The following is a 10,377-nucleotide window of genomic DNA, read 5'->3' on the forward strand; positions in this document are numbered from 1 at the left end:
CCAAATGTCAGTCAAGTCCCCCCAGTTCAAAATCTAATAATTAGTACTAGTTTTTATATTTTGTGGTACTGAGCTATATGGTTTATTGGAGTGGGGCTTGAGTCCCCCAAAAAATGTAGTCTATGTGCGCCTATGCTGCACATATTACATGATATATGTTCAACGTATTGTAGCCACGGTACATTTTTTTCCACACAAATGCGTTATTAACATTTTTTTGCTAAGGTTATTAGGTAGGTATGAATCTCTTTTGTAAATTAAGTATTTAAAAGAAAATAATAATAATAAAAAACATTAGTTTCAACTTTCAACCAATAAATTTTATTGATGTGGCTTTGCGCGGCGCGTTGGCTGCTAGCAGTCGTGGAACGCGACTGAGAGTTTGTAATGTTTGCGGCTACTTGTTCCCGGATGGGTAACCACCCGGATTCGTAGTAGTTTCGTTTTATGACGTAAACACCCACTAAAAAGGATTTTTCTAAAATCGTTCCCTAAAGGGTCAAAAAGGGGGTTCAAAGTTTAATATATCGATCAACGCATAGCCCAAACAGTTGGGACTAAATTTAAGAAGCCAAGAAAATACCGCCCGCTGCAATAAATCTGTTGGCGCAGTGGCATGTTTACGACATTCAGTACAGAATGTCTCGGGTTCGAATCGAGGATTCAGTTGCCCAATTTTTTAATTCTTTTTTTCTTTTTTCTTCTTATTATTACTCATTAATTCGTCATACGTCACACTTCATACACACGAATGTTTGGTATAACTTTGATACTTTAAAATTAAATTATACTCTTATGTCTTATGTAGGCATGTTACAGGGTCTGCGATCAACCGCCGGTAGATTGTCTACCTGATAATATACTGCTCGCATAATCGATGATCACAAGCGAATCTTACGGACAACGCCGGTCGAGATGACAATAAATTAAAATATAATATAATTTACACTTAAAAAGGCTGCTTCCACATCGATTTACACCAAACAGGTACACAATCTTCTTTCAAATTCTTCCGGGTAATTCAGTTATTCTTACATATAAACTATACTCCTTTTCAAAAGAGAACGAGTCTACCAATTTATGTCCGGCGGCGCGCATCCCACCAATTTCCCATTTTTAACGTGATGACGTGGTTCTCGGTGCACCAATCGAATCATTCGTCATGCGCGAAAGCGGTATATTCTCTTTTGAAAAGGAGTATAGATAGCCGTCTAGATATTATGTATACCACAAATTAATATATACTTAAGTATATCTTAATTCGTTATAAATATATATGTAATATAAGTTAGCTCCATTTACAAAGTAGACATATATCATATATTTGTATATATCTAAATGAATACCTATCTATGTAAATATCTATGAGTAAATAATGCCAGATTGTAAAATTGCAGTTGACTTCAATCATAAGACAGCTATATAGTTCTAGTCACAGTTATAATATAAACTAAGTAACCAAGTAGTAAACTTGTATATAAATCTGTGGTTGTAATATATCTATGGTTATAATAAGATACTTTTTAAATTATTATTTGAGTAAGAATGTAGGTACCTACATAATAATTTTACAAAATGTTTTCTTAATACTAGGTAATATTTATAATATTTATACCTATTAAATAAGTTGGCATTTATTACATATATTTTATAGCTTTTGCCTTTTAGAAAGAGTGAATTATGAAGTTAACGCACTTAACGCTTTAATTTGTTATTACACTATACATTATCCTGTTGTAATAGGACTCACAGTACGTATATTTGAAATAAATAAATACATTTTGTATGCAGGGCCAAATAAAAATAATATCAATTTAAAATAGTAATGATTGACTATTGGATCCCCCCCCCCCCCCCCACATCCAACGTAACAAATTCTTGGGTACACCACTAACACAAACACCTACACAATGCCAACTATATTATAATAGAATATTAATATTAGCCACTACCTTGATAGTATATTGAAATTCAAATAGTTTTTACTAGTATACTCATACTTATGTTCACAATATAATACTTTCCATACATAGTTCCTAGTTTCATATAATATAATATTAATGTATTTATGAATAATTTAATTTCTAGGACACACTACAATAAAATAACATTTGTTCATATTATACACGATTTATTATTGTTCACAAGTCAAAAAACATCATACACATTTACATTTGGTTGAAATTATAATCTTGGTCGTAATTATATATATATCATATTTACGAATAATTATTACAATTCATCGTCGATATATTTCTATTACGTTATAAAAACCCTTAAACGCGAATCAATCATTATGTTATACATATTCTTATCGTGATTTATTTATATATTTACATTGATAATAATAATAATCAAATTAATTAAATCTAAATGCGGACGAAAAATCTTAATTGTAAAAAATGTAATTGTTTTTTTAAATCGTTTCAAGTAATAATATGTACACACACAATATATTGTTGTAGTCATAATAGTGTAATAATAATTAATAATAATGTATAATCAATATTGATAGAATAGTAATAATATTAAGTAATAATAGTAGTCAAAAATTGTCCGCGTCTATAAAAATTCTAAAAATGAATTTTTTTCAAATGTAATAATTGTCATTGTATTTACATTATAATAGTAATAATAATAATAATAATAATATAAAATAAAAATAAAACAATCAATAAAATTCGCCGATTTTGTGTATACTTATTAAGCGATGTAAATATTTTATGATATAAACATTGTTTGTTTTATACTGTGTATGTTTGGTGTGTACATCAACAAAAAATGACAAGGCATTTTAAGTGTTATGTGTATTGATTGGCAGTGTTATTTACAATCCCATGTGTTGTTGCTGTTGTTGGGAAGCGGCAGACGCTGGAGACTTTTTGTCTCCACCACCAGATGATATGGAATCGCCAACGCTATTTGGACCACCATTGCTTCCAGGGTTTCCATTACCTCCAATAGATGATCCACCTCCGGCTCCAGGATTACTTCCAGGATTCTGTTGCTGTTGCCCACCACCACTATTTTGTCCTGATTGACCGCCACTTGGAGGTCCTCCACCGCTGCCACCACTACTAGGTGGTCCAGTGACCCAAGAGTTTTGTTGCTGTTGTTGAAGGCCATTGGGATTATTTGAAGATGATGACTGAGAAACCACACCTCCACCACCACTACCACCAGTTGGCGTGCCTGGGGCGCTGCCATCTGCCCCAGATCCGGGTGGTGGAAATAGAGAATCACCACCCATTAGACCTCCTGGTCCCATTTGTCCTCCAGGTCCACCAACACTCATTGGTCCTCCGGGTCCCATTGGTCCTCCGCCGCCACTGACTGATCCCATTCCACCAGGTCCACCTCCACTACCTGGTCCCATACCACCAGGTCCACCTCCACCACCACCTATATGCTGTTGCAGATCGTTGCCTCCTGCTGAACCTACGGATCCTGGACCACCAGGGCCAACACCCATCACTGACGCTGCAGCTGAGTTAGCAGCTGCAGCTGCAGCAGCAGCGGCGGCGGCTGCAGCAGCTGCTGCCGCTGCAGCATCATACTGGGTGTTTTCCAGTCGTGTGATCAAACGTTCATCTTCATCTCCAAATTCACCTCCCATCAGCGATGGTTCTCCAACAACCATCACGTCCTGATTGATACAAAAACAATTATTAATACAAATAATTTCATAGTTCAACAATAAATTAATTATCTGCACATGGTTACGCATGTCATATGTTTTTATATACCGTAACCGTACCTGTGATGCTAGGTTGAACCCTGCGCCACCGGCTCCACCACCCCCACCACCACCACCGTTTGGTCCTGGGCTCCGTTTCTTTGACGCAGCAGTTGGCCCGCCACCTGGTCCGCCACCAGGTCCACCACCACCGAGTGTGGTTGGTGGACCTCCACCAGCTCCAGAATTACTGCCCTTGCGTTTGCGCCTTTTGTTGGTCGGTCTCTGTGATTCTGTTAAGTACACAAAAACATTCATTTTTTTTTTTTTTATCATATTTTATTAAATAACTATTAAAAAATTAAAGGAACTGTTTAGGCGTGATCTATTGTCAGAAACAGAAGCTTATGATGAAAGCAAAAACAGATATAATTGAACACGACAAAATCGGATGTAGGTAACTCTTAGTAGGTTAGAGCAGGGGTTACTAACCAAGAGCACGCGAAAAAATATTGGGCATTGGCAATAGAATGTAGAATTTGTTATTTTAAAATTATTTGTTTTGGAAATATGTAATATATGTTTCCAAAAATGAAAACTTGTCACACAAATAAAAACTTAACCATCAACTTATTTTATAGATATGGAGCATAGAATTTAGATTATAGAATACTTTATGATCTTATATACAAATATAGAATACTGGTATTGACAATATGTGAAAAAGTATAAAAGTTATAATAAGAGGTACAATCTAGTAAAATATTAAGCTTAGGGATACGGAAGTAAAAAATGGTTGGGAACTGCTGGTTTAGAGTATATGTTAATAGTTGACTAAAAGTGTATTGATAAGTATTTATTTTTCTTTTATTTCATCATACTAACATTAATTTAAGTTACAAAATATGTTTATAGATCATACTGTTATTTTAATGTTAATATTACCTGGTGGTGCTACCATACGTTGCCACTTTTGAAATAGAGTAGTCTTCAGACAGTCTCTAGGACTGAGCGCGTAAGCTTTGTGCCTGGACATAAGTTCTTGCATGGGTTCCAATATGACGCATAGCTATTAAAGAACATTAAATACACATTAGATTTAATTTAATATAACTAAGACCAATTAAAATGCACAATAGCAAACAGTAATACATTTTTAAGGTCCATAATATATAAGCATTAATTTCTATTCAATTTTGATTTTAAAATCATACTTTCCGAGGAGGTAGAATATGGTTGTTACATTGTTAAAAAGAATTAAAAAAGATATTTAAAATAGAGTCTAGTTGTCTACTACTTACTCTAAGGTAATTGAGCGTCGAATTAGTAATGCCCTGCCGTGTGATGTTTTTTGCCACTTGTTGGTGAACAATTTCAGCATTAGGTGGTGGAGGCCCACCTGGTGGCCCTCCATCACCACCACCTCCAGGCCCTCCTTGCTGCATCATAACAACCGCGGCAACAGCTGCAGCTGCAGACGATCTTGGAACCAATTCCCTGTGTTGCCTAACTGCTAAATGCCACGTCCGAATACGCATCATATCATCATACGTGAATTCCAACGTTAGCCTACCCTCAGTGCACACCCTGGTATATACGGGCGGTGATGGAGGTCCTCCTGCACCACCCATCGGTCCACCACCACCAAGCACTGTGAAAAAATAAGAATTTACTAATCACATACCTACATAAAATGTTACACTAATTATCAAACAGCAAGTGTATACAAATATTGTTTTTGCATATTGAAAGATATACAGCAGTTTGAGCTACATAGTATCATTCGAGAACAAAATACAAAATAAAATATCCTAGGTATAGTAACCTGGTACCAAATAGAATCAGGTCACATGACATTGACAAACTAACTTTTTCAAAAAATACACTTTTAACAAGAATAGTCAAGACAACAACGCTCCTTATTAATGCATTCACCATATTTAGAAATATTTTCGTTAGGTCTCTTTTTATTTTATATGTTAATAATTTTGTTATTTATATGCAAATAATTGCTAGAATGACTCAAAGCTTTAAAGTTTTAAAAGAATAAATAAATAAATAGAAGTACTTATTATTTGCAATGGTAAAAAAAAAACTGACCCCTAGTTATAAGAATATTTTTTTTAATTTATAAATATTGAAATAACTCGTCAAATTCAGTTCCAAAACAAGTATTAAATACTTAAATAAATAGATGAATGATATCATTTTATTTATTGAACAATATACACTTGGATGATGATTGATTATTAAAACAATTTAACCGCACGTACCAGATTGCTGTGATGACGGAGGACCCTGAGCCACCAAAGATTTCTGCATTCCAATACCACCATTTAGTGATGCGGGGGGTCCTCCTCCGACGCTACCCGGACCACCAGGTCCTGGCGACTGAGCAATGGAAGACGGCGGCCCGCCACCTGGGCTTGAAGTCAAATGTGTGGTCACCATGGTACAGTGATCGCAGTCCAGAGTAAGACTGGTATTGTGAAATGACTCCTTGGTGGCATTAGCTCTCAAATGATAATACAGATCAGTAACTCCACCCTCAAATATTGACCTAAAGTATCTAGGAATCAGGGTCCGTCCGATAGCTATACAGGTATGTCAAAAAATAAATAAACTCAATTAGTATTGTACTAAATAGTATGAAGTTGAACACCGATTATTACTTACAGTATCGCTTAGGACCATCTTCTAAGCAAAATGTCAGTGTTAACGTGGCATCATCTTCAAAAAACTCAGTGGCGAACTGGTCCCACCATACATTGTCACTGTCCTATAACCAAATAAATGGATTGTATAAATAACTAATAAGTCATAAAATATAAATGCATTGTGTACTTGAATTTGTTCATATAGTTATAAAACTCATCAAAATCCTAAGTTAAAATTACATTTTATTCTAGCTCTAGAATTATAAAATGGCCATTTTACCTCATTACGATTTTGCAGCCTTTTATTTAATTCAAATATCCGATAATCAGGCTGCACATGATGTGCATGTGGTGGATGTGGGTGTGGAGGTGGTGGAGGTCCGTGCGGACCGCCATGATGCGGAGGGCCATGTGGATGATGTGGTGGCCCATGTGGTGGAACTCCGGCTCCACCGTGTGGATGAAGTGGGACACCTCCTCCATGGTGTGGTGGTCCACCACCGCCATGTGGATGAGGAGGTCCACCATGGGGCCCACTTCCAGGTGGGCCACCATGGTGTGGAGGACCTCCATGGTGGCCCGGAGGTCCACCACCGCCGTGATGTGGAGGGCCACTGGGTGGTCCTCCGTGGTGTCCTGAAGGACCACTGTGGTGCACGGCACCGCCTAAATGCCCTGGAGGTCCACCATGCGGACCTCCTAACACGCTACCACCATGATGCCCTGGTGGTCCACCGCCATGATGACCAGGTGGTCCACCACCATATCCCCCGGGTCCACCGTATCCTCGGCGACCACCACCACCACCACCAGGTCCACTGGGGCCTCCTACCATTGATGATGGGAAACACCTGGATATGACAACAAATTAATAAATTACTACTAGTTATAGCACAGAAATAGAAATAAAGATATTATTATTTTCATTAAACATTGCAGTAGAGATTAATTATCTTTTTATAATAATTAACTTACGATGGATGATCAACCATCATGCGACCTCCAGGACCTGTGTCTGCGGCATTCATCATTCCTCCGCCAGCTCCACCACCACCACCATGATGATTCATCATCTGCTGTTGTTGGCTAAATGGTGATCCAGGAGGCATGGGACCACCACCACTACCACCATAAAATTGTTGACCACCGAATGGTGATTGTTGAGGGGGCGGAGGTCCAGAACCAGGTCGATTGCTTCCAGGGCCACCGCTACCGAATCCCCCACCACCAGAACTGACTGAAGATGGTGATCCAAATGGCATCTGCGCTCCACCACCACCACCATTAAATGGTCCACCGCCACCTCCATGCTGGCTATTTGGTGTGCCTGGTCCACCACCATAAGGTACAGGGGTTGAGGACCCACCGCCACCGGGTGTTGATGGGCTGTAGTGTTGCTGTTGTTGATGTTGAGGAGTACTGTTGCCACCACCACCGCCACCGTAAGGACCACCTCCAGGAGCGGGAGATCCTTGTTGCTGATGGAACAATGATGGGGACTGGTGACCTTGCTGTTGATGATGTTGCTGGTATGGACCACCACTTCCAGGTCCTCCAGGGCCACCACCATATCCCATGCTAAATGGATCTCCAGGACCACTGCCTGGTCCTCCTGGACCTCCACCAGTTTTCCACGAAGAAGCTGCTGCTGCTGCAGCTGCAGCAGCTGCGGCAGCAGCGGCGGCTGCAGAGCCTCCAGGTCCTCCAGGCACACCACCACCACCTATACCATCATCTACTAGAGTTGCAGCTAATGCTACAGCTGAGCCACCTCCTGCATTACCAGCTCCGCCAACACTGCCACCTCCAGCTCCTCCACCCCGTCTACTGCATCCAGCTAAAATAAAAAAGCAAGAAAAAACATTATCATGATTATGTAGGTACTTGAACTTTTGTAATTTGATAATACCATCTAATGCCTTTATTAAATTCTGAATTTTAAGATATACCTAAGTACATTTTCAAATGTAAAAAATAATTTGTAATCATGGTATTCCTTGGTATATTCTGAACATTTTAAAAATACATGTATATCTTTGTCTATTACTTCGTACTTAGCTAGTTATATTGGGAACAAAACTAATTGGATTATCTCTCGGATTATCTATAGAATTGTTAAAAATAAAAATGGCATATCTAGTATAGTACCCAATGGTAGTATACTATAAATAATATATTTATTTATTTTATAAATTAATGATGTTTAGTCGACATGAATATTAAATGTCAATTATTTATTAAGACATAACTTTACATTAAACTTGGATCTTTTGGATGGCACAATATTTCAAACCTTCAATATTGTTATAGGTACTATTTGGTATTCCTTACTGTCATTTGGTTTTATATGAATATTATTTTAATTTTTATTAACTTATATTATCGACAACAAATACTTAATAAATCTGAATAGTTGTCTTGTTTCAATGTAGAGGTAACTAAAGTTTATAATATTAGCGCTGGATTGCATGAATAATCACTAAATATTTAATTAATTAATAGTTAGAAAATGGCCGCCAAACATAGGTAATTTAGTGGCCCCTGATTGATCCATTAAATGTTAGAGAACCATTAAATGAATAATGCAATTGGCATATGATTATTAATATATTACCTTATATCTTGAGTTAAAAAATGTAATAAGGAGGTATATATTATTTAAGATGTAAGTACACTGACAACCTACAAATGTACTATTGCTCTTTAAAACTCTTAGGTCATAATACCAAACCCGTATTATTAAAAAATTCACTATTTATATTTAACAATTGTTTAAGTTGCATGTATACCTACATAATGTTATAAAATATACTGCATAAATATTGAATTTATCTTATAGGTGACTATATCTTATAGCTGCCTGTGTCTACATATATCTTGTAAATAGGTAGTTCCTACCTATAAATTATTATTTAATTTATATTTAAACATTAGTCATTAAAAACTCTTATACTATAAAAAATATATATAGATAAATGTGTGTAGGTTAGGTATTCTGAAAAATTAATACTCAGTATATTTTATACTTACACTTTTTACTACGTTGGCCACCACGTCCCTGCCTCATATTAGTCTTTTTTCGGTAAATGATGAATATTTATTAATTCCAATTTCTAAACGTGAATCCTACTCTTTGAGCGATTGTGTGCAGACAGTTCCTGTTGTTGTCAAGTTCAGTACCAGTGCTTGTGACGATAACCGCCTCCACTGCCACTCGTATCTGGCACCGTCGTTGCATCGACTGCAGCTGTCGACTCTTCGGACATGTTTACAATTTGGCTGACGAACGAGTTAATGAGCGCGTGAGCACTGATATTTACTTGTTATATTATATGTATTTAAAATAAAATTACCGTACAGGGCGATATGTCCGTCACAAATCGCCGGCGCGAGGTACGACGAAACGCGCAATGACCGAGTGCACAGTCGCGCGTATTCCGGGCAGCAACAAAAATGCATACGAAAAATAAAACACCGCGATTTATCAGGCGGGCAGCTCGATTGCGCGAAACGACAGCACCACACTGGTAACTGAGTGACCGGCGCGGCGGAGTGCGGACGCGTACTTGCGGCGGGTGCGCCGCGAACACAACAACGACGACGACAATAACAATAACGACTTGTAATTACGGCGCCGACTAAGTCGGTAAACGAATAAGAAAAAATGTTGGCGATCGGCACTCGGAATCGAACTAGCTGCGAACTGCGCTCATAGTGGTCGGCACCGCCAGAGTGGTTCCGCGCGCGTCGTTCAGCCGCGACGTGTTTACGGCAAATTCGTTGACGGTGATCGGTTCCGCCGATGTCGGTACGCGGGCAGTGGTAGACGGAGCAGAATCGCGGTGTTGACTGGTGGTCGTGGTCGGTTGGTGGTTTGCCGCCGCCGTCGCGCGTATAATATTATTATTATAGAGATAGACGCCGTCCGACGCTGCCACTGCTACCTTGTCATCGCCGCCGTAGCCGTCGGCCGCCGAGAGATATCGATAATAATGTGCGCGCGCGTGAGCGTGTGTGCGTGCGTGCGTCCGTGCGTCCGTGTAC

The 10,377-nt window shown here is 38.4% G+C and overlaps 1 protein-coding gene across 3 annotated transcripts; it reads right to left on the bottom strand.

The window, feature by feature from the left end:
* Nucleotides 1-2,110: 2,110 nt before the first annotated feature.
* On the bottom strand, nucleotides 2,111-10,377 carry LOC132934237 (AT-rich interactive domain-containing protein 1A). 3 transcript variants are annotated; one of them, XM_061000521.1, is made up of 10 exons: nucleotides 9,692-10,377; nucleotides 9,364-9,612; nucleotides 7,309-8,170; nucleotides 6,614-7,184; nucleotides 6,353-6,455; nucleotides 5,950-6,270; nucleotides 4,978-5,327; nucleotides 4,622-4,745; nucleotides 3,758-3,969; nucleotides 2,111-3,646 (listed from the first exon to the last, which is right to left on the bottom strand). In XM_061000521.1, the coding sequence occupies exons 2-10, from the start codon at nucleotides 9,398-9,400 to the stop codon at nucleotides 2,828-2,830; spliced, it is 3,399 nt and encodes a 1,132-aa protein (XP_060856504.1). In that variant the 5' UTR covers nucleotides 9,401-9,612; nucleotides 9,692-10,377; the 3' UTR covers nucleotides 2,111-2,827. The 3 variants fall into 3 exon arrangements, with proteins under 3 accessions (XP_060856504.1, XP_060856503.1, XP_060856502.1); XM_061000520.1 differs by having other exon boundaries at nucleotides 9,687-10,377; XM_061000519.1 differs by having other exon boundaries at nucleotides 9,364-10,377.

Source organism: Metopolophium dirhodum, chromosome 1, assembly GCF_019925205.1.
Source record: "Metopolophium dirhodum isolate CAU chromosome 1, ASM1992520v1, whole genome shotgun sequence".
NCBI classification, from domain to species: domain Eukaryota; kingdom Metazoa; phylum Arthropoda; class Insecta; order Hemiptera; family Aphididae; genus Metopolophium; species Metopolophium dirhodum.